The following is a 25,184-nucleotide window of genomic DNA, read 5'->3' as shown; positions in this document are numbered from 1 at the left end:
GGCAGCCGCGGCCCGCGGGACACCTGCACCCCCGAGGCTCAAACAACGTCCCGGGAGGGGACACCCGCAAAAGCCCCGCCACGGTGACGGGCCGCACCGAGGCCGGCTCCTCCCGTCCCTGCAGAAACGCTCATTGATTTTATTTTTTTTTCCTCGGAAGGGACCACCCCGCCCTGTTTAAGCTGGGCCACGGCAGCCGCGCAGGGGCAGCGCGGAGGGCTGCACGGCGCCGTAGCAACCAGCGAAGCGGGGCGGCTTCCCGCCGGGGCCCGGCCGGTCCCTCCGCCGGCAGCTCCCACTCGGAAGCGGAAGCGCCGGGCAGGCGGCGGAGTAAGCGGGCGGCTCATGCTGGGCGGCGTGCGGGTGAGTGAGTGCTGCGGGGGTGCCGGGCCGGGCCGGGCCGGGCCGGGCCGGGCCTGGCCTGGCCTCCCCTCCCCTCCCCTCGCCTCCTCTCCTCCCGCCGCGGGGCGGACCCTCCCTGGGCCCCCGCGATAAGGGGGAGGTGGGCGCGCTGCCGCGCCGTGGCACGTTTGGCGCCTCCGGAGGAGCCAAAATATGGAGGGTTAGCCCCCGTTTGTGGGGCATAAAGCGATTCAGTAGCGGGGACTTCCGTATTTTCAATATATGTCTATTTGCGTATCTGTACGTGTTAATTTAATGCATGTTTATGTGTGTTTTACTGGTGGAAGAGTCCTTGCTTTGGATTAAAAATGAGCCGTAGCTGTGAGTTGATGGACAGGTGTAGTTTACGCTTCTCTGGTTATTAATGCATCCTCCTAGGCAGCGTACTTACATTGCCTTTGAATTACTCTGAGCATTACTCTTTTATGCAAATGTGGCAGTAGGAGAGGTGAGTATTGTTAAGACAAAGCCACATCTTACTTGTCCAGAATTAGTTTGTTTCTATGTTTGTTTTTGTCTTTGCCCGTCTAAAAAGAGGCTTCCAGCTTTTTAATGAACCAAATAATGATGGCTAGCAGACACTGCAGTTCTCTTACATCCCCTTGTTAGGGGAAGAATCTGAGTGGAAGGCATTAATTAGTGTGTTTTCTTCCAGTGTTTCTAATTCTGGCATGTTTCCATTCTTCCAGAGGCTGTAGTTCTGCTCTCTCTGCAATGTTAATATGCAACAGTGTTACATGGAGCAAGATGGTTCTTAGTAAATGTGCTGATGCTAGTTATTGATTAAACGTGTACCTTGTCTTTGGGGCTGAAGTGTTGCATTTAAGATGATTGTGTAACATGGTTGTGTAAAGCATATGCTTGTCTTACGGTCATATTTCTGTTATAGGCCAATGTGAATCAAAAAGCCTTAAGTCTTTAGTTGTATTGCATGGTGTAAGAAGATACCTTTATTTGGGCAACTAAATTCAGTTTAAAAGCGCCTACTTGCATGTAGCTGACTACAAAATTGCTATGCAAATTCAGAATAGAAGAGAATCCTGTTGTCATTGTCATTCTTCCTTCTCTGACTCCCTACCCCAAAAAAATAGATGTATACCCACGGTTTCGTTCACCAATGTTTGCCTTCAGCACTAACATCTAGACTTAATACATCTCAGTGGAAATTCAGAGCCATTAGTCTGCATTTAACTGCTGTTTTGCACCAGGAGGTGCTGGTCCATTACAATCCCGATAAGAAGGGCACTCAGACTCTGTACAGCGGCATCTCAAACGCTATTTGTTAGAGCTAACCCTGTAAAGAAAGAGGATAGCGCTGATAATCTTGCATCCCTTCGGGTGCTGGACAGCCCGAGTTGTGCAGCATTGAACAGACCTCCTCCGAGACACGCACAGCATGTTGTGCAGACCCTGTCCGTAGAAAGGGTTGCCCCGTTTCAGTCACTTGAGCTATTAGGGATTCTCTTACAGGAAAATAACTATTCATCATTTCTACTGTCAAACAGAAAGGATGCTCTCATGAGAACTTCCTGCTTTTTCAGATAAAGGCAAGGACACGTAGGTGGCATAATCACAGGTACCAAGTGGGAGCTGCCTGCAGACTTCCCTGTTACAACTAGGTGCTGAGCTTATCTTGCAGCCGTGGGTTGTGCATCCCACAGCACAGGCCTGAAGGCCACGCTGTACGTGAAACACAGCACAAGACAAGCCTGACCTCCTCAGGTTAACTGTTGCATGGATCACCAGCTCCTTGGTGTACAGTGGCCTTCAGGTCAAGATCACTCCAACTACTCTGTTATGTCTCTCTGTAAAACAAGTGTGCTGTTTGGTGTCTGCTGTAAATCTACAAAAATATGGCTTGAGAAGCTAAGCAAGAAATCGAAAACATAAACTTTCTGTGTGAACACATCCATCAGCTGGGAATTATCTGAGGAAAATGATAACAACATGGAGAAGGCAGAGCTATTTTCAGATAGTATGCTGTGTGAACGCTCTGCTTTGTAAACACCCAGTCCTCCTACATAGTCAGCCGTTCAACCAACATTGCATGCATCCACTTTTGGTTTTGTTTATTTTTTTTTTAAAGAAATAACATTAATGAGTTTGGACACAGCTGAACATGGGAAGTAACTTCCTCAGCTTCTGCTGATATCAGCTTCGGAGCTCATCCTGAATGCAGCTTCTTTTTAACAGTTTCACCAGAACCGTAGATTGTGGGGATGTTGGGACACACTGTAAAACCTTCCTTTTTGATAAAAAGCTTTGCCACTGTGAGCAGATTGCTGTTTGCAGCAGCTATAAAGCCAGCAACAGGTAATGGAAGATCCTGTTGGACCTTTGTTCTGTTGAATTTCACAGGGAAAATGCTTGGATATCACAGTGCTAAGCATGAGAGAGAAGCCCAGGCTCGAAGTGAGAACTGACTTTGCATTATCTTTTTTCATTCTCCCTTTAGTAACAGAAGAACACTGCTCCTCTGTGAATTTGTGCTAATTCAGGTGTGTGACACTTTCTATAATAGCAATGCTAGCTATTGCATTCTAACTGTACATGAAATGCATCTTATGCAAGAGTTGAGCTCTTAGTCTTGAATTTCCATCACAGTCCACATGCAGATTTTGGCAGTATGGGAACAAGGAATCTTCCAGCTCTTTAAAAGATAGTGTCCCTTTTTGAATGAGCAGGAAGACAAAGTTATTTTGGGATTCAAAACACATAAATATATAAGGACCTACTGCATTTTAGCTCACTTTGCACACGGCTATTTCTAGTTCTATGTAAGAATGATTAAAAAAAAAAATTATGTATGCACCAGCTTTATGTGATCTGTGTACTGAGGTGTCATTTCCTAGTGTCCACCTTTGAAAGTGCCTCCATTTTGTCCTCTCTGCTAGCCCCAATATCACATCAGAGAGGGGTTTTTCAGTGTTTTAAAAAAAAAAAAAAAAGTAGTCTTCTCATTTGGTAGCATTTGCCTGTTGCAGGTATATAACAACTCATAAAAAATTATGCTTGTTGCAAAGGAAGCCAACATGTTTCTGTTTTTCTTCACAATGCCAGACAGCCTTGATAATGAGCCATAGTTCAGCTCTGAGTTGGTGAAAATTGGAATTCAAGGGTGACAAAGCACACAGCTGGCATAAAAAGATGGGACTGATCCTCCAGCAGTGATGTTCTTTGGAGCATTTTTTTTTTTTTTTTTTCTGGGCTATGCCTTCATAAATGCCTTTACCATTCACTCCTAATCAAAACCCTGCCTGTATCAGGTCTTCAAACCTTAACCTGCACCAGCTGTTTCTGACAAAATGTGTTTATCCCCAACTGCAGTGGTAATTAGAGCTTGGCTCCTGAGCCAGCTGGTAGTGAGTTGGTAAAAGAGAAAGACTTAGTGCAGAAGTCCTGTGGAATTATTGAACACTAAGGGCAGACAAACATCTCTTGCTTCCTTCTGGCTCATCAGTGCTGATTTAAAAAAAAAAAAAAAAAAAGGGGCATGTTTTCACCTGAGCTTCTCTATTAATTGTATGTTATTGCAGGATGCTTCTTTTTGTACTCAACTCTGAGAAATCTTAAACCTGTGCATTGTAAAGGAGAAAAGAGAATAAGAAGAGGAGAAAAAGGGCTCCTTTTCTAGTCTCTCCAGGGTAGCTATTCATCTCCTTTATACCAGTAAAAACTGTGAAGAACCTACTTCATCTTTATTCTAGCATCATGAGGACCTCTGTGATTTTATTTATTTATTTTTGCATAGAAAAGGTAAATTGTTGCAACTTACTGAATTGCTGCAAAACTCAGTTTGTTCTTGTTCTTCTTTAGGCAAAAATGTCTGCAGCATGGGACTTCGTTGCACTGCACACTGGGCAGAAGATGCCTCTCATAGGACTGGGAACTTGGAAAAGTGAACGTGGCCAAGTAAGCAGAGAACAATACAATATTGTGCTATCAACTAGTATTTGTGTTTTGTGCACCTTTTTTGAGGATCCTAGATCTGAGGCCTGGATCCTTTGCTTGAATGGTTTTAGTCATAGGTCCGCTGAAGTCAGTGGAATGTATGTATGTATTTGCATGACTAAGGCCTCAAGACACAAAAGCAGCAGCAGCAGATCCCTTAAGACTTGTTAACCCAGGCCTCAGGCAGTGGTGCTCTGGGAGATGCATCCAGAAAGAGACCAGTGAGTAGGGTGAGACGGAAAATGCTGTAGCTATAACACAGTGCCTGACTCTTCCACTGGAAAATCTTCAGGCTGCCAGTTTGACCAGACATCCCTCTGGCTTGGGCTGATGACTCAGCTGAAAGCATTATTTTAGGAGGCAAGAACTCTTGTTGTTCTTGTAGCAAGTCCTCTTCCAGCTGTCTGCCTATATTTAGCAGAAAAACAAAGAACTTGCTTGGGTCATCCTGCTTTTAGACTAAGAAGACTAATGTGTCATTAGATGTTCACTCTGCTTCTAAATGCAATGTATTGGCGAACACCATACTTGGAAACAATTCGTTGTGTTACTGCAAACTGTCTGTGGGAATGTTTGCATGCTATGGACTGTGCCTCCTGTTGTAATACTACTTCCCCTTGTCTGTCTTTTCCTTTCTGTTTCATTTAGTTAAAAGATAAATTATTGGGGGAAGAGATTGCACATACTTGCTGTGAAAGGCAATGTCCATTGCTTGGTGAAATTCTTAGCTGGTATTGTTGTGTATAATGCCTTTTGGATTGTGTGTACCATTGCATGTTAGTAAATGTTGTATATCTTGCTGCTACTCTTGCGTTAACTTCATGATGGTTTTTGGAGTCTGTCGGATGACATTGTGCTTGTGACTGAGAAGGAAAGTTAAAACCGTTCTCAAGATGTTGTGCTATTCTGTTGTGCCAGCTAGAGGAAGAGGTGGGAAACAAGCTATAAAAATTAAATCTGTTCAGAGCCATTTTATTGTTGGTCTTCCTGTCCAAACAACTGTCAGGACAGTGGGTCTGTTGGGAATAGAAGCTGTGCTAATGTGGAAGCTGAGTTGGTGTGAGAGCTCAGTCAACCTCTTAAATAAGGACAAGGTGAATGTTCAGCTGTGTCACTTAAAACATCAACTGGCAGCTGAATTAAGTTTATTAACATGCAGGAACTTAATGGATGAATTTCTGTGCACACAAAGCAGTTGAATGTGCATTGTCTAAAACAAATGTCTGAAACTAAACAAACAAAATGTGAATGCATTGTTTATTTTGTGCCCTAACTGTTCTGAGGAAAGTGCAGTCTTATAAAATAACTGGGAAAGATCCTGCTTATGCATAATTTAAACATAATTCAGATGGATTTTGCAATAGTAAGCATCACTTCTAGCAGCTGAACCCCACATGGGATCCAGCCATCTTCTCTGGGGTCCCATGAAAGTGATTGGGAGTCACTTCTTTGGAATATCTACTGTCTTCAAAGACTTATTCGTAGAATGTATTGAAGGCAAAATCTAGAAAGTGCCGTGAAAATGGCCAGAATTACAGAAGTTGCTGCTATTCCTATGGAATAAATAAATTCCTCTTTATCACTCTTGAAAATTCAGAAGCCTAGCAGCAATTTGTCAGAGCGTCCAAATGATTTACTCTTAAAAGGACATGATGTAGTGCAGGGAGAATAATTGTAATTATGAATTAAAGACTAAGGGCCAAAAACATAGAGAAGCAGAAGAATTATCATTGATTGTATTTAATCTATCTGTTTCCCAAGTAGAGGCTATTTATCAAAAGCTCTTTTGTGCAAGGGCTGCATTAGAAGCAAGAGTGGAAGTGGATGGCTTTTAAATTATTTCAGGTAAATATTTTGCAGATTGTAATTATTTTCCTTGCCAAGCTGCTTTTCAGTCTTGACCTTACTCTCTTGAGTAATTTCTTTATTATTGCTGTTACTGTTCTTGATCCTATCAAGCCTTGACCTTGTAGCCAGATCTTAGCAGTCCAGTACAAAGGTGTCACTGCAGCCCTAGTTTCCTAGACGGTAAGAATGGGGGATGGTGGAAATTATTGAATCTAAATCCACGTTGGAAGACTATAGGATTTTACAGGATATAGATCCTATAAAATAATAGGATGTTTTCTGTCTTACATGACAAAATGCTAGAAGAGAAATTTGTTTTACATGTTACCATAGGAACATGATGGAAGGGAACACAGTACAGAAGCTTATGAACTGGCAGCATGAATGAGTTCAAAGAGAAGTCCGTGCGGACAGGAGCATCAAGGATATCAGTAGCCTGTTTTTTTTAATATTGGAGCGTGATTATCTGTAATCCTTTAATGCTTTGTTCTGTTCTCTCAAGTGGGCCATGCTTTCAACCTGGAGGACTGACCCCCACCTGATGAACAGTCTAACCTGCTGTGGCAGAGGCTGGTTCCGCGGGGAAGGGAGGCACGGGGCTTAGGGAAGTTGTATTTCTGTGCAAATCTTCAGGAAAGCTGAAGAGGAAATGCGTACCTCAGAAAACCAGTCAGACTGGGTGTCTTGTGACAGGATTGCAGCTATGGAGGAGACTGTTTAGTTCTTGGAAAAGTTTGTTAGACAATATAGAGAATCCTGGTTATGTGCACAAAAATTCACTACTGCTGGTGTATATTAAGGGAGGGACTTGAATTCAACATCTGAAGGATAGGAGGCAAAACTCTTTATTTTAAGGAACATCACCTCTTAAGTTGTCATTACTTATGTGGTGGTCTGAGTTCCTTTTCATCAAATTTTAGTACAGTATTATCATGGTTTAACCCCAGCCGGCAACTAAGCACCACACAGCCGCTTGCTTGCTCCCCCTTGGTGGGATGGAGGAGAGAATCGGAAGAGTAAAAATAAAAAGAAACCCTCATGGGTTGAGATAAAAACAGTTTAATAATTGAAATAAAATAAAATAGTAATAATAATAGAATATACAAAGCAAGTGATGCACAATGCAATTGCTCACCACCTGCTGACCGATGCCCAGCCAGTCCCCAAGCAGCGGCCCCCCGGCCAGCTTTCCCTCAGTTTATATACTGAGCAGGACGTCATATGGTATGGAATAGCCCTTTGGCCAGTTTGGGTTGTCCTGGCTGTGCCCCCTCCCAGCTTCTCGTGCATCTCCAGCCTTCTCAGTCGGTAGAGCATGAGAAGCTGAAAAGTCCTTGACTTGGTGTAAGCACTACTTAGCAACAACTGAAACATCAGTGTGTTATCAACTTTATTCTCACACTAAATCCAAAACACAGCACTGTACCAGCTACTAGGAAGAAAATTAACTCTATCCTGGCCGAAACCAGGACAAGTATGTACAAACTGTGAAAGAGCAACACTTATGTTCTGGTCATATTGCATCTGACTATCATGTGGACTAATGATCTGTTTTTTTCCTATTTCCCATCAGCAAATGTACTTGTACTGCTAAAATTTGACAACTTTTCAGGAAGCAGGGGAGGCTGTCGGAGCCTTTTCTTTCCAAGTATTATTGACTGGAACTGTTAGAGTGAAAGCCTCTTCATAATGGCTTGGGGCTGTGCAGAAGCAGCTCCCTGGTCACTTGAACTCTGTGTTGCGTGGAAGTATAAAGTTGTTAGTTTTTCACCTTGTGATGGGCAAATCGAAGAACTGGAAATCTAGTGACGGATATTATAATGAACTGGGACTTACAGATTCTGTTTCTGAATCTGCCACTGATTATTAGCAATATTGTGTTCTTCCATCTTCAAAAATGGAAGAGGGTGGGTGGGAAGGCCAAATCCCTTGCTAGGATGTATAAATGGGACTGTAGTTCCTAGGACTTTGCTATACCATGAAGGAGAGTAAGGCTTCAGCTGCAGTACTGTGTCAGTTTTGGGGCAAACCACTTTAGGAAAAGCATGAACCAGCTGACGAGACAGCAGCAACAGTGACACGAGGTTTGGGAAAGGTGAGTTGTGATGAAAGATGGAAGCGCCTACAGTGATGTAGTCAAGCGAGGTTTGAGAGGAGGCATGCTGGTGCTTTCCAAATGCACAAAAAGTCCTCACAAATGCAAGCTATGAATTTCATGTCTGTGAAGAATAGGATGCGGCATCAGGGTCACCTTGGTTAGACATCTAAAAGGCTTTGAACATAAAGATATCTAAGCATTGGAATAGACTGCCTGTCACTTACAAGAAGGGTTTTGACAAATGTGTGTAGGAGTGGTTTAGACTTAGTTGGCCTGGCTGTGGGGTATGAGGATAGACTAGATTATGTCTCAAAAGCCTTTCAGACCTACTTTCTCTAGTTATATGATGCTAGGTTGGTGAGTCACACTTAAGCTGTGTGACAACTTGCCTAATGCAAAATGAACTTGGTAATTGCTCCTTCCATAGCGGTATTGACAGGCTAAACTAAAGAATATATGGAAAGGTTGAGGAATCTTTTGGTTATTGTTACTTCAGAACACCAAATATCCAGAGGCATATGAATCTCCAAACGCTTCTGTTGTCTTCCCAGCTCCGCCCCCCAGGAAATGCATGTACCTGTCTGAACATAATCTCAAAAATACAAACCTCTCTGTTAAAACAAAGTACTCTTCTTACATGTACATCTGTCTGTTATTAGGGCTTTTTTTCTCCTCCAGAAGTGCTCTTTTTGCATGTTTTCTCTTGATTATTTGCCTTTTGCGTGGAACAAAAACTCTCAGTTCACATTGGAATGTCTTAGTAGACTGAGAGTAGTTTACACAAATACAGATTTTGCCCAAATCCAAATCCTTATTTAAATGACCAGTCCCCGTTTTTCACTGCTAGAAATTTATCAAAACATGCTGATACAGAAATACAGCCTCCTGTTTATCGCTTTGCAGAGACATGTTTGGAGTGCCTTCTCCCTAGTTTTCTGTGAGTGATGCCTACTTTCATTTTGTGGCAAGTTTTGTGCCTGATTGGATTAAAAAAAATTATTATGCTGATAGAGGAAATGGGGGATTAGAACACCACTGTTTTTCCTTTCCTTTCTGCTTCAGCTCCACAACTCTCATGTTCTTGGAGGGCGGATATTGAGTCTTAAAAGCCTTTAATATGTCTCAAGTGATTTCAGAATTACTACGACCTTGACTTTGTAGTGACCTTCTGAGGAATGTCCGTCAAAGTGAAACAAGGACTGTAAATACCATCCTGCTAGAGAAAGGAAGAGCTTGCTTCACTGCTGTAATAGAAGTGCTTTGTCATTCTAGCTAAGGGAAACTGGTCTACATTCCAGTTTCCCTCTCAAAATGCCAAAGAATGCAATCAGAATATCCTGTGTCTCCCTTTACTGCAGTTCTTGACAAGAAAAACAAATTAAATCCACCATAGAAGAGAGATCTTTTTCACATTTGATTCCCCTTCTCTTTCTATAGCATCTGAAAGCAGGACTGTACACATCTTTAATTGGTGTTAATAATTTTGTCAGCTTTAAAATGGAAAATGCCGGTACTTTGATTAAGTTGAAAGAAATCAGTCTCTCTCTAGCCTTTGTGGACACATTTCTTAATCTCTTGACAAGAGAGATGTAATCTCTATAAATGCATTAGCTATTGCATTTATTGCATTATTTATTGCATTATTGCATTTATTGCATTAACTATTGCATCAAGCCTTATACACAGAGTAATTTACAATCTTCCACAGTCTCGAGAGACAAGTCAGTGAAAAGCAATGTATAGAAATCCCTGTAGAGATAAGATGTACTCTTACTGTAGCACTTCAGATGGATAGATGTAAAAGAGAATGTGTGCTTACTGTCCACTGGAAGTTAAATGAAATAGATTTTACTTAATGCTTATCAACCTAACGGGAGATGATGACGACACTGAAATCTGTAGTAATTCGTGGTTCTTGCAAGAGAAGTGTTGCTGTTGGCAACACCTTCATCGTCAGGAATGTGGAAAGCAAAATGTGAAGTTGCGAGTATCGTCAGGAGATCCCCTGCAGGCCGTGGGTTAATATTGAGCAGTATAGTGACTTTCGTTGTTGTGCAATCGGTGAGAATGGGACATGAAGGAAAAATGTGCCATAAAATAGCATGATCTTAGAAATTAAGTGTTAGCAGTTGAACCAAACCCAAACTCTCGCAATTCTGGAATTAGAAACCAGGTTCTTCCTTTAGTGGGAGAGAGGAGATATCTTCCAGGCTTGACTGACATTGATCGATTGGTCTGTTAGTTCCAGAAAGTTTGTCTTCCTAAGCCATGATTTATTTGAAAACTGCTTCTTAAAGCTCATTTTATATTTAAGAAAAGCGTGACAACTGTAGTTAAGAATGAACCCCTATTCTATCTGGTGACTTCTTGCATGCTTGGCCTGTGTGCATGGTCTGTTTTCTTGTTACTCTTGGAGTGTCTGCTAGCAATTAGCTCTTTGCTCCTAGAGGCTGTGCCACAGAGGACCGTGTCCTGCTCTGTCTGAGTCTCATGACCTTATGTAGATCTGTGCTTTGGGGGTGTTCCTCACGAAAGCCCTAATTTTTTTTTTGTTTTTCCTTCCAGTCATGTGTCCCTCTTCACTGATTGCATTGGATAATCTGTTTCTGATTACAGGTGAAAGAAGCAGTGAAACATGCCCTAAATGTGGGTTATCGCCACATCGATTGCGCAGCAGCTTACAGCAATGAAGCAGAGATTGGTGAGGCTTTCCAGGAGTGCCTTGGGCCCAATAAGGTAAAAACACAAGAACCACCATGCTGACTGCATGTTGTATCAAAATTTACAACTGTGACCTGAAAGTAGGCTATAAAGTTAACATTTGTGGCTTTTCCTCCTGGTCTATCCCAGCTGTTTGTTTCTAATCAGGAGCAGGTATTTCACCTCTCTAGCCATCCTGGCTGTCAGGAGGATGAAAGATTGTCAGGAATATTTGCATGGAAACTACAGAAAATGCCTTTTTAAATTTTCCTGCCCTCCCCCCCACCCCTCCCAAAGTATCCCAATTTGGATGTTCAAAAAATTGGAGGTTCCCAGAATCACTAGTTAAAATGGAAAATATTTGCCATGATTTATATGAAAAGTTACCCTAGTTTGCCAGTCTAGAATAGCATGCAATGGTGGGTAGCTACAGCAAATTCGGTGACTGTGAGTTTTTTGGTTATAGATCAAATATGAGTAAGTAAATATGTTTTCTTTTTTTTTTTTTAAACAGTGATTGCATTTGGGAGGTTTGGTAACTGTGACTTTAGGGCCTGCAGTGAGAGTCCATGGGCTAAATATAAAGTAATGTGACAGGCATTCCTATGGATGACTTCAGGTGGAATCTTAAATTCATCCCCTTGCTCTTGTTGGCTGGAGGGGCCAGAAGGATTACCTGTACAGCCTCAGAGCTCCTGGAAAGAAAGTTCTTATGTTCCTGCTTTCCTGCTGCTCTTGCCTTGGCTTTAGGGCAATCTCTTTGTTATGTGATTAGCTTGAGAGAGGCTGTTTTCAATTTGCCCCAAGGATTCCTTCCTACTAGATACGGTAACTAATATAGGGAAGCATAGGACTCTCTTATTCAGTTCCTATTAATTAGCTAACTTAAAACTAGAATTTTTAAAACATCTTTCTCTTTGAATACAACAGTCATATGTGAAACACACAAATAACTGAATGGTTGGAGGAGAGAAACTAAGCAATTAATCATTCCAGCTTCTACAAAGTATAGACTTGAGTGAAACTTGGTTCTACATAAGTCAGTGAGAAGTGCCCTCTGATGGTGTTCTGTGCTTCAGCTTGCCAAATATGATCTCCCTTTCATGTTTTATATTTCCTAGTTAATCAACTTTCCATTTGTTTCATTTCTGCATCTTACCCTTCCAATACAGGGTATAGGGCGCTCAATTCTTAGTGTGTTCCTCCCAGAAGCTAGAAACTCAAGTGCAGAGGTTTGGGGAAACTTCTTCAGTCTATTTTCCCACACTCTTTCCATGAGAAGCATTCTTGGTTTATAACATGTGATGAGTATAGTAAGTTAGCTGGTTGTGCCTAGAATATGTGAATTGCTAAATAGAAATTACAAAATTTACATATGAATAAACTGAGTAATCTTTCTTTTGGCCACATCACCCTTAGTAGTGGCTTTAACCCTTGAACTGGAAAGTTTGGAAAAGAGTATGTGTGTGTGTGGAGGGGATTGTTTTATTTTTCAAAACTTCTAATAAATTGCTAAGTATTTGGTATACTTTAGGACTTGTTAATGTAACTGTGTATTTCTCTCGCTCTTCTCCGTCCAGTATATTTTTTTGAAAGGTTTAATTTGTAGGTTCCATGCATTACCCCCGCCCCTGCTCGCCCCCCCCCCCCCCCCAATTGTTCTATTTGATTTAAAGCTAGTTGGAGAATTGCTACAATTCGCTTCCTGAACTTATTCCTGTAAATTATGTTCTCCTCCCTTTCTTAAAGGTTATAAAAAGGGAGGACCTGTTTGTAACATCAAAGCTCTGGAATACCAAGCACCACCCAGAAGACGTAGAGCCAGCGCTAAGGAAGACACTTGGAGATTTGAAACTGGATTACCTGGACCTGTACCTCATGCACTGGCCTCACGCCTTTGAGTAAGTTCTACCTGGAAAGGGCACAGAAAGCAGAAACCCCAGTTTTACATAAATGGCTGGTGTTATGTCCCGAGGAGCTTCTTTCTGGGCTGTGAATTTCTTCCTGTGTATACTGCCTGCAAAATGTGTTGAAGCGTGGCTAATAGTGCAGTCCTACGGACTGTCATGTAGACACTCTTTTCTACCCATAACCTGTACACTTACTCATGTTTGGTCCATTCATTCACAGAAACAATTGTTCGAATTTCATTCTTCTTTGAATTTCAGTTGGGTGAGAATTTGCTTACTGTTATATTTGTAGCCAGTCTGTAAACATACAGTAGAGGAGACAAAATTTCTGTTTTTGTGCAGAAGTACTGTAAATAGAAAAGGGATAATTGTTCTCATTATTTAGCAATTATGAGGCTGGAAAAATGGGTATTAAGTCTTCATTTAAAATCTTTAAGCAATTACTTAAATTTTTTAATAGTGAGAACAACTATGTAATGAAATTAGGATCACTAAACTTCTGACAGTTTGGCATGGGTGCCAAAGTGAGGTAGCTGAAAGTAGTCTACCCGGGGAAAAAGTAATAAAGCTTTATGGGGCAGGTTTCTATACTGAAGCTTGACATCTTGCACAAGCTGAAAATTTGGCTTGCTGTGAGGTAAAATCTTTGTTGAGTTTAAAATATATTAGAAGTTAAAATAGTCTAGGGTCTTCGTCTAGGCATTGGGGAAGTGTGGCAGCTATTCTTGGTTCTGCTATTGACCTACATGGTAACCTTGAGGAAGTCCTGTCGCTGCTTTGTGCCTTAGTTTTACTTATCTGTAAAAGGAGAATTAAGTGCTTTGTAAAGACGACAGCACTTTTTGCTAGTAGTTGTTAACTGTACTGGAGTGGCCAAGCACATGTAGTATCATGGTGGTATCTGTATGAGGAGGAAATGAAAATCACTTCTTATGACACTTTAATTCTATGATTTGAGGAAATATGAGACAAGAAAATTCTCCAGTTAAGTGCTAAATGCACTTATCCTACAACCCCATCAGAAGCAGTGTTCCCTGCTTTATTTTCTTGTAGATGTGGAAGCAGTTCCGCTCCCCCGACCCCTACAATCAGTAAAAAGGTAGGGGGGGGGAATAAATCTCCTGACAAGATGTTTGCATGGAGATTTCACTCAACAGGGGAAACCCTGTCAGTTTAAGGGGCTTCTCTCTGTTCTGCAAATTTGATAACGTTTTTTTCCCCTCCTAGTCATATGAACTGAATTTTACAAAGCACACAACACTGATGATAAAAGCAAAGACGCTCAAAGTGTAAATATATTCCTCAGCATAGCAGAATGAGGAAGTGTTTTCAACTAGAGCTGGTTTGGAGGAAGAACTGTTAAAAATTCCCCCTATTGTGAAACAGGTTTTTTTTTCCAGTTGATTGGAAAAAACCATTAAACACAGCTTTGATAATAACACAACACAAATAATGATGTGTATTTAGATATTACTACTATTTAAATGTGCTTGATGTTGTGGAAACTGTTGATAAAACTGATGTTCTAATAAAGCAGTTTTATGTTTTCTCATTGGAAACTGTTCACTCTACAGTTTTCCATTAGCTGTACTTCAACAGTTTTAATGCATGGTTATCTATAATGCCTATTGTATTGGGAAGCTAAGCAAAAGAATGTTATTTACACAGAAATTAAAATAGTCTTCTGGATGAAAATCACAGTGCCTCTAGGTCTTGAAAATTAATCTTTCACTTAATATATTACTCTTGACATACGAGGCTGCTTTTCTGAGTTGGGAGCTCATAAGGTTTTCAGAGTTATTTTTGATTCCAGATCTATCAATGACATGAACAAGAACCATCTCCCCTTGTCCCCAGCTGCTGCCATTTCTCACACCATTCTCTGCTTAGGTAGAGCAATGTAAGACAGTCTCTGAGATCTAAGCTAGCAGAGTCCTGCAGTGGTTATGAAGCAGCACTCTTCCAGTGGGACTGCTCGCACCGCTTCAAGCATGGACTGCTCAGAGACCCGTCACAGCCCTTTGGCAGTGCGGTGGTGTCACCTGGCATAACCATGTTCTTTGTGTGTGTTTTGTTTTTAATTTAATTTTATTTTTTAAATGCATTGGTATGACTAACTGGAAACATATCCAACCTACAATCAACGTGTACAGGTTAAGACCTCTGTGAGAATCTGCGCTTGTATCGAGTGCTAACACTGCCACAGAATGCAGGGGGAGTGGGAAAGCTGGCATACTTGGAATGCAGTCTCTCCTAGATAGCACTTAAACCAAGATTCCTTTGGTAGCAGCTCCAAACAGACTATGAAGAATATTAGTCCTCTCTCAAAAACAAATTGAAAAACTAAAGCCGCCCTCTGAATTGCTGCTCTCTAAATCGGCTGTTTTGCTAGGATCAAAGTGTGCAAAGAGCTGCTGCTGTGTATACGGTGGCTTATCCGTTCTGTGTAGTCACTACCGTATAGACAAGTAGTTCAAAGTACTGTATAACAAGTTTACATAGGAAAGACTGTATGCAAAGTAATTTCTTATAGGTTAAGTCAGCATAATGGAATTCAACAGACAAATTTGCTCAGTTTGTACTCTACCCTCCAAACTATATATAAGCTTTTGAGAATACTTTGAGGAAAGTTTCTTTTAGTGAAGAAATAACATAAATAATGTGGTATGTGTACTTACATTTTACCTTTGATGCTGTAGACGAGGGGACAATCTCTTCCCAAAGAATCCTGATAACACAATGCGCTATGATTACACTGATTACAAGGATACCTGGAAGGCTATGGAGCAGCTGGTAGAAAAAGGTCTTGTGAAAGCCATTGGGCTGTCAAACTTCAACAGTCGTCAGATTGATGATGTACTAAGTGTGGCTACTGTCAAACCAGCTGTGCTCCAGGTAAGATGAATAAAGGAGAGGATGAATACCTTTCCTATGTGTCCATAGGAGTGAAGAATTTGCAAACCAATGCTACATGTTTAGCACAAGGGGTGCAGCTTCTGATGTACAGGGGAGAGTATAGCCAGCTCTGCAGGAGTAGGCACACAGAGGCAGTCTTTCCAGGCAAATTAATTTGTTGGGGAGGAGGCCTGTATCCATATTCTGTGGCCATTTATACCTGCTTAGTTGAACAGGTCTGTGGAAGAGTTCGTCTTCCCTGTGAGGATCATTTTACTCTATAAGAAAGACAGACTGTGAGGGAGTAACTTGAATCCATTCTGTAGAGAGCTTCCTTGCTTGTTGGATGATCTGTTTGGTACATGGGGAAAATCCAGCACTCTAAACTTAGGCAATCTATTCTCCTTTTCCTGTAAACTTAGCCTACCAGACACTTCTTCATTCTCCTTAACTTAAGCCTTATCCTCATAAGGTTTTCCAGAATCTGGAATGACCTGTGATGTGTTTGGTTCTACTGTGCTTTTGACTTCCTGTTTGTTTAGAGTTTTGTGTTGATATCTGTTCTCTAGCCACTCATTGTGGGTCATTTTAATAGGTAGAATGCCATCCTTACCTAGCTCAGAACGAGCTGATTGCTCACTGCCAGAAACGAGGACTGGTTGTCACTGCCTACAGTCCCCTTGGTTCTCCAGATCGCATGTGGAAACACCCAGATGAGCCTGTGCTTCTAGAAGAACCTGGGATCAAAAAACTGGCAGAAAAATATAGCAAGTCACCTGCACAGATCATCCTGAGGTACAGAACAATTGTGAGAGAGTGTGGCATTTGGGACCTGGCCTTAAATAAAGCAAAACATGCAAGCTAGAAGGAATCTACTTAAAGCGTGTGTTCTTCCCCATCGGTGGGGAGTTAAAATCACAGAGTGCGCCAAAAGCAAACCCCATTTGGTGCTTGTTTTAGAGAGTTGTTAAGGTTGGTCCTGCCTTAGGGCAGGTGGATGGACTAGATCTGAGTGGTCCATTCAGGGCCTGGATCCATGCCTGGGACAGTTCACTACCTTTTCTGCTGTGGAAGAGCAGTAGGACAGTTAAGGCAGCAGTGCACCACAATTGAGTGCCGCCTACTCAATTTGCACAGTCAGTTACTTGAGCTCTTGCTACTGCATTCGCATGGGCTCCCAGGAAGAGGGGCTGAGGAAGGGACCTTCCTTCTTTGCACTGAAGAACCCTTTGCTGTTTTGTTTTTATGTAGCAAAAGCCAGCTGCTGGATACTGGGAAACAAGATGATTGAGTGATATACAGGATATGATCGGCACCTTGTAAAGTAAAATTGGATTTCTATCCTCATTTTTTTTGTGCCTGGCTCTGTATCTATCAATATCACTAGTACAGTCTTGGGCAGCAGCATGTTACCCTGCCAGCTGAACATGTTCAAGATTTTGTGCTCAAAAGACTAGACAGGTGCTTGAGGGATCTGGGTTTTCTTCTAGTTTTTCAGTGATTGTCATGTTAGAACTTGCGTAAAATGCTTAAGTATGCTTTTTCTGACTGTTTCTTGGGTTTCTAGCTTAAAGCACCTGAAACTTGCTTGCTTGTTCAAAGGCATGAACATCACCTTCTCATTGATTAGTCCAGTGGCTACTGTTTTGCTTGAGCATGGACGTCCTACGTCCTAATACAATACAGTGCTATGTCAGCCCTCTTCTGGGTATTTTTATTTCACATAGAAACATAAGTGGCATCTCTGATGTCACAGATTATTATTCAACCAAAATAAATATCGTGGTTCTTGGGCTGCATGCACAGAAAATCTCTCTCCTCCTGCTCTTAACAGATGGCAAGTGCAGCGTAAAGTGGTTGCCATTCCCAAGAGCGTCACTCCTGCTCGCATTCAGCAGAATCTCCAGGTGAGTTTAAATGGAGGAAAGGAGTTTCGGCAACGTCCTTTCATGTGAGTAATATACTGTCCTACTACTTGCAGAACAACAAGCTGAGGCACTTGGTTCGTACTTGTTCATCAATGTATGCACACTTTTAGAAGGGAGGGTAAAGATTTTTGGAAAACAAACTTGATATGTTGTAAGCAACTAAGTGTGCGCATATGTCCACATTCACAGTCTTGTTATCAAAAGGTAAAGAATGTACTTTGTAGAAGTTAAATGAAAAATCTTTACTGAAATTTATCTGAGATACAAATTTATTGAACAAGGGATTCTCCTAATGATGTTCAGTGGTTCTTATTTATGAATAACAGTTGCTCTACCCTGCGAGCGAGGGCTGGTGACTATTTCTGCAGCAAACTGTCATTCTGATGATGCTGAAAGAATAGAATTAGTGTGATTCACTTCTGCTCTGAAGTAGAAACAGTTCACTTTAGAAATTATTTGAAAACTCTGACTTCCAGTAATTTGGAGGGAAGTCTCTGAATCATCCCCTGTGATTTTTTTTTTTTTTCCCAGCCCTTAATCATACAGATGGGCTGGTTACATGTTTTTAAGTTAGGACTTGTTTCTGTAACTGTTACTTCTGTGAAACTGAGTTCTGTCATGTAGTATACTGCTAGAAATGTCAAGAAACTCAAGTAAACTCTGCAGTTACTTAAGGGTTAGATCTACATGGGAACAGAATATTTGACTGAATAGGTAGCACTTACTTGGAGGAACAGTCCTGCTTTTTATCTTTGTGGAAGTGTGCTATGCAGTATCAGCGTAAGCTTAGAGTTGGCAAGTGTATGAATACCTTGGGCTTTAAGCCTTTATTTTGGTGTTTGTTATAAAATTAGTTTAATGGCAACTTCATATTTATAAACAGAAGACAAACTAATGCTGTCTGAAGCCAAGATTTTTACAGATACATAAATTCTATTGATCAGAGTTGCATGGAAATTCCCTCTATTTGAGGCTCAGACTTATCAAAGTTGCAGCTTCTGAAGGTGTTTGAAATATTACAAGTCACATTATGTTTAATTTACTTGGGTTTTGACACTAGGATCTTGCAACTCTAATATAGCACATAGGTTTTCTTTTTGAAAGTACAGAAGAAATATTATGTAACTACATAATAAATTATTCCAGTCTTGTGTGTGTGCATGTGTGTGTTTGCCTCGGTTACAACTGTGTTGTTGCACTGTCATCTGAAGCTAAACACCGAAATAGTCAGCAATGTCTCAGGTCACTGCTGCTGTTCCATTCTGTGCTGGATTAATGAGAAGTGGAACCTTTTTCCCTTTAAGTGAGCTCTATTGCTTGTGGATCTCTGGAGAAATTCACGGCAGAAGGGGATGGTTGTGACTTACAAAGGAAACAACCAAGAGGCAAAACTCAACATCAGTTAAATATGAAAAACCTACGGTTATTGAATAAAAGCTTCTTGCTTTTGTTCTCAGGTGTTTGATTTCAGCCTCACAGAAGAGGAGATGAGCCACATTGGAGGCCTGAATAAAAACTGGCGTTACATTGTGCCAATGATTACGGTAAATTTATCATGTTTCTATTAGTTTTCATTATGTGCATGGCCACAACTTGGGGTTTTTGCAGTTTTCTTTCTTTTACTGTCCCCATGAAAACTAGTTACTCATAAGAACACTACATCTTTTTAGGGTATCTAAAGTGAAAGAATTTTTCAAAAGCTGGGTATAAAAAAGGTAACTTTTTAAAAACTTTTCTCCTCTGTTTTTGCCACTGGTGGCTCTTTCAAGTTCTCATTACTGACCTGTACATGGGCCTTTAAGCCAGGGTCCCATCTTACTTCAAATCTCACCAAACTGCTGCTGATTTATTCTTCTCATGGATAAGCAGGCTAAGGTCCATGCCATTCCTCCAGAAGTATTCCTTGTTCCAACTGTCCCCATCTACTTTATACCATAAACCTCTAAGATCAGTGAAGACTCAGGGTGCTGTCAGTTCTCCACATCCATCGTGGAAGTCACATGAGGGAATTTGTCCACTCCCCTCTGCTGGATGTGCCCCTTTTCAGCATCTGTTGTAATGACCTTCCTCCAATGTAAGGAGTTTGGCTTAGGCTGTTGTATTTTTCTTCCCAAATCTGTTAGCTGCAGCATCTTTTAGCATCAGTAGTTTACTCTGTCCACATGAAACCTTACCTCATGTGCTATCAGATGCCAGTCTGTTTTTAGAGAACTGATGCCTTGTAAGCATTGAAGTCCTCTTGGTCTTCCTTTTCTTATATTAAAGGACCTGACCTTGTTCCCTTCCCCTCACTGCAAAACAAAAAAGTCTATGCCTTGTTGTCTCCTGCCTTTATAGTGTTCCTTATTTCTTATTGCCCTGCGTCTGACTATACAACAGAGAGCTGTTGCCATTCCCTGGTGCGTCACCAACCAATATATGGCAACTGTGCTATAGTGAGTCTGAAGCGATTTATCCCTTCTCTATCATTCAGTACACTGCATAGATACAGTAGGTCTCTGCAAATTTGGAAGCTGTCAAGTGTACCTGTGCCTCTCCAGCAGTTTGTCTGCCTGTAAATTGTTCTTCAATAGTCAGTGGCTACTGGTTATAGGAATTCTTTGGGGAAAGCTTTTCTCCAGGATTTATTATTGAGTTTTTTTGAGTACTTGAGAGCATATCAGTGACCAGTCTGAGTTAGAAAAGAGAAGTTGTGAATGTGTGGTGAATTACTGTCTCATATCAAGGGTAGATACTTGTTATAGCTTTCACTGTTTGTCACACTGGGGCTTATGAGAGCTTCAAGGCCATGCTTTTAACTGTAGGGTTGCTGGAGTATGAGTGCATAAATATAAACCCCCGCATCCCTGCAACCAAAACTATCTTTGTGCTTACGGATCAGGAGTCTATGCACCAAACTGCAAGGTTAACTGCTCAGCTGTGTGAATGTGGTAGTGATAAGTACACCTGCTGCTTACAGTATGTTTCTTTCAAGTGTTTTGCTACTTGTGCTGCAAACAAAGTTGTTTTGTTAATGAAACTGCAAAATACATTAGAATGTAGCCTGGCTTGGATGAGCCTGGGATAATTCATGAGCTTTTGTTACCTGGGAGACCTGATCAGATCACAGTGACTCACAAAGGAGAGATGAAATACAGTTCAAAGTGCTAGCCCATCCAGCTAGAAAAAGGGTGAATGTGATGCAGCTGGGCTTCAAAGATATTGCCGTATTGTCAGATAACAAGATGAGGAGAATTAAAACATGACTCTGTAGCTGTAAGATCTCTAGTGGAACCTTTTGTCTCCTGCCCATCCCTTCTGGGCTTATTAGAAAGAATTTTCATCAACTGTGAATTAAAATTCCTGTCTAACCTTTCATGCCTGTCTCCTCTATGAATCTAACGTACAGTGTCTGGATTTCAAAGTGTGATATGGCAGTGATGTCAGAGTTCCTATCATAACTGACGAGACAGTTGTTCCTTGCTTTACTTCATTGATATATTACCACAAGTTCTTATAGTTGTGCCACTCTTCTCCACATTGTGTTTTTGTTTAAAGCCTGAGGAGAGGCTGTTGTTTTGCATGTAGACAATTTAAGTTGCTTTATACTTTAACAGTTCCTTATGTGGATAGAGGTTGGAAATTATTCAGCCATGCCTTGCACCAGCCTGAAATTGAAACTTTTGGAAACTCATAATTGGTGAAGGAATATACTTCAGCAAAACTTGAATGACTAGCCAGCCAGGAGAGGAGGAGCGATGGTGTTGTACACATGATGATCTGTCTATTTTTGATAGTTAGCTACCGTTGACCTGCAATGTGTTCACTGCTGATTTTACTCCCCGCTCCTTCTTTCAAATTCCTGGGGTAGACTGGAATCAGCTATGTGAAACATTGCTTCTGGCAGCTGCTGTCTTGGCATGCTGCGAACAAGAATGTTTACCTGAAGAGCTGTTCTGTGTAGCGGAATATGCAGGGGGAAGAAACTGGGTGGAAAAATGAGGAATATGAATTCTAGGAACACGTGGAAGTTGTTGAGTCTCGAGAATATGAGGAAACCTGAAGATACTGTGATACTTTTGTCCACAGTTTTAAGGATTACCTGCAGTTGACAGCTTCATTTCAGCTTTATTTTATTTTAATCTGAGCATCAGTCAAATGTTAAACCTTAACATCTTAGTTTTCTGCTCTGTAGTGCCCCCAAGTGACTAATTTCACATTTCAGTAGTCTTCACGGTAAATAATTAATTACTAGGGATTCCAGCTGTTGCTTTGAAATGCAAGTTTTATACTGAAAGCTAATAGAGGGACTTGCTAGTGGATACTTGGTTTGAAAGTCCCTGTGATTCCCTCTGTCACCATAACATTTTGAGTGATCTCTAGCATCACATTAATATAAAAAACACGTTTATATGTATAAAAATCAATTATTTCTCTAACATAACTTTATTCAGTCATTAGTTGCTTAATGTAAGTTTTAGCTGAATGATGCTAGTCTGTCACCCAGATACACCAGGTGTGTATCTCTTTGCCAATGCTGCACCTACATTTCCCCAAACATTACAGATGAGGAGCAAGGTTTTACCTCAGCTCCTTGGGAGTTGGGGTGTTGCAATGGACTTAATGCAACTAGAAATGCAACTTGTGCATCTGAATGCTTAGAGGTGGGATGTAGGAACTGAGACTTCTGCATGGCCACATCTGTTTTTGGGCCAGCCTGAGCCTCTGTTTCATTATCTGTGAACATCAGTTTCAGTATTCCCATTTTACAGCTGGAGAAGCTGGTCTTCCATGGAAATGTTCTTAAACAAAAAGTGCTATGAAGGAGTTCAGTGACACTGTTAATACTTTGGTGTATGACCCTGAACAAGTTATTCAGTGTGTTTCATCTTATCCATCTGTAAAATTTGCAGCCCGGCAACTCTCTGTCATGGAAACATGGGCAAAAGCTCCAACTCCAGTAAAGTGTTTTGAAGTGTGCATGTTACAACACTTACTCAGTAACGGCTACAAGGCAAAAGGCTTTTAACTATTCTTAATCTTATTCTTCAAGCCTGAGCAGCTGGAAGAAAGACTCTTGCTGTAGGCTACAGAAATCTATCTCTTTTTTAAATTAATTTTTAAAATATTTCTTTCAAGAAGTGCTAAGAGGACTCGGAGGTAGAGGGAACAGCTCTTGTTTAAGCTGAAGAAGATGATCCCAGATGTTTGGGGTACGAAGATTCAGAAATCCAAACCATGCAGAGTTTGAAGTAAGAGTCCATGAGAGTAAGAATGGATTTTTATCTTTCTGACTTGAGTCTGTCTGTTTACTTCACAGGTGAATGGAAAGCTAGTAGCAAGAGATGCTGGACACCCCCATTACCCCTTCAATGATCCCTATTAACTACTAGAAAATAAGGTGTTAGTATAACATGCTCCTCTGCATGCTCTTCCACAAAGTAATTGTTGCCACAATTTGTCAAAAACCTGTTCAAATAAAACCTTCCTTCCTGAGTAGGTTTACTTACAATCTACTGCTTCTAATTGACCTCCTTTCTGGAGATACTGTAGCTTCCATGTCAAAGTTTGTGGATTTATTACAATGACTGCAAGCTTGTTCCTGGAAGCATCAGATCTTTTGGGGATTAGGTAAAAGTGGGTGAGCCTAAATCAAGTTCCAAACACGTCATTATCACGTTAGGGCAATACTTTGGGTTTACTGCCTGTGAAACAAGTTTGAAAGCCTTAGTTATTACCATGAGGGGAAAAAAAAATGGGAAAGGCATGAAAGCATTTTAGGACTAAACAACTGCTCAGCCACTGACTTTGATATCTTAATTAGTATTTTTATACAGGGGATAAAGTGAAATGTGCTACAGTTGCACTGTGTCCATAAACCATTCATTAAAACCCAAGTAACCAGCCATGCCCAGTGCTTTTTATCCCCTTTAGAGTACTTGTGGGACTTAGCATTCTCTCTTCTCTATTTTCTTTTTGTTTTAATTTGCCTGTAGATTTGAGGAGAATAAATGCATACCCTGGAGCAGGCCTTCAGGGCAATCCTCTCTGTTGCTTGTCACATGAATAGGTTTCAGCTCTGACAATAGCTCTGATCATCCTATCACAAAAGCCTCAAGAACTTTTTAGCAAGTCTTGTACAAAAACATCCTGCTTTTACCGTAAAATTGCCCACTGTCTTTTTACCAAAGATGTCCAGTTTGAGTTCTGGAAGGTCACAAAATTAGTTCCTGACTGTACAGTAAGAGCAAAGACCTGTCAGAGGGCCCCTTCCATGTTAATGTCGCATTTTTGACTGCTGCCTCGGCTGATGCTTGGGAGAGCTGGTCCTGTCTCCTGTTCTACCGCTGACCTGCTGGTTAACACTGGGCAAGCCATTTGCCTTTTCTGCACCTCTGTTTTCCCACTCGCCAGGTCCCTGTGTTACTCCCTGGCAGGGACTAATTTACTGAGTGCTGATACACTGTTGAGCAGGACTGGAGGTCTAGCACTAGCAACGGTTATATTTTGTTTCAGTCTCTTAATGAATTGTCTAGCTATCTGACTACAAAGGGCATGAGGTGTTAGTACCTGCCAGTGCTCTGATGGTGATACCTTCTGTGGCCTTAGCAATGTTAACACTTTATTTTGATTTTTCTCTACCTGTAAAATGGGATTAATGCTCATTTGCCTTGGTGCAGACAGCGTGGCAAGGCAGAGTTTCTAAAGGCCTCTCGGCTTTAAAACAAAGGAACTCTTTCAGATCTGTCGATGCCATTCAGCGACAGTCATAGGCACGACTCCTCGTTTGCTGCTGGATAAAGAAAGCTTAACTGACTGTAAGTGAACTAAAGAACACTTACTTTTTATTTTTTCCATAGCAATAACAAACATAGAATTAGAAAAATAATCCTCTGTATGCAAATAGTTCAAAAATTAAAGAATTAGATTATTTTAGTTTTGATAACCTCATTGACAGTACACTTATAGTAAAACTATATATTCGTCTCAAGCGTAATGCCTCCTCAAGTATTTCCTGTCCTGGGCCTCACAGCGTGCAGCTGAACTGGAACAAACCTGTTTATCACTTTCTGTAATCCTTATGTAAAATGTAAAGAATTTCTCTTCCTCAGTAAAGTGTTTCCTAATTCCTGCTGAATTTACCTCAGTGGAGAAAGCCATTACAGCTCAGTTAGGCTTCTTTACTAGACTGGATGTTTTCTTCTAAGGGAAATGAAATCCCTGTTGCTTTTTTATTATTCTAATCAAACACGGGTGACTTTGAATACGGTTCTTACTGCAAATCAGTAAGGAAAGCAATTGTACTTTGAAGGTGCTATGTAGAATGTTAACAGCAGTCATCCTGCCAAGAAAAGGGGCTTTTGTTGCATGTATTTCCACTTGTATGTTTGCATGTCTTAAATAAATACTGCACTCAGTGTATGACTTTGAGACTTTCCCCCCCCCCTCTAATGTCAGGGCCCCAATTAACTT

The 25,184-nt window shown here is 41.1% G+C and overlaps 1 protein-coding gene across 2 annotated transcripts; it reads left to right on the top strand.

Moving 5' to 3' along the window:
- On the top strand, positions 1-25,136 carry AKR1A1 (aldo-keto reductase family 1 member A1). Of its 2 annotated transcripts, XM_072867136.1 has the most exons (10): positions 3-363; positions 2,858-2,900; positions 4,219-4,314; positions 10,916-11,035; positions 12,749-12,900; positions 15,609-15,804; positions 16,400-16,599; positions 17,639-17,711; positions 19,190-19,276; positions 23,032-25,136. In XM_072867136.1, the coding sequence occupies exons 3-10, from the start codon at positions 4,225-4,227 to the stop codon at positions 23,095-23,097; spliced, it is 984 nt and encodes a 327-aa protein (XP_072723237.1). In that variant the 5' UTR covers positions 3-363; positions 2,858-2,900; positions 4,219-4,224; the 3' UTR covers positions 23,098-25,136. The 2 variants fall into 2 exon arrangements, with proteins under 2 accessions (XP_072723236.1, XP_072723237.1); XM_072867135.1 differs by lacking the exon at positions 2,858-2,900 and having other exon boundaries at positions 1-363.
- The last annotated feature ends 48 nt before the right edge of the window (positions 25,137-25,184 follow it).

This window comes from Ciconia boyciana, chromosome 7 (genome assembly GCF_034638445.1).
Source record: "Ciconia boyciana chromosome 7, ASM3463844v1, whole genome shotgun sequence".
Classification (NCBI taxonomy): domain Eukaryota; kingdom Metazoa; phylum Chordata; class Aves; order Ciconiiformes; family Ciconiidae; genus Ciconia; species Ciconia boyciana.
This window is presented reverse-complemented; position numbering and strand designations above follow the sequence as displayed.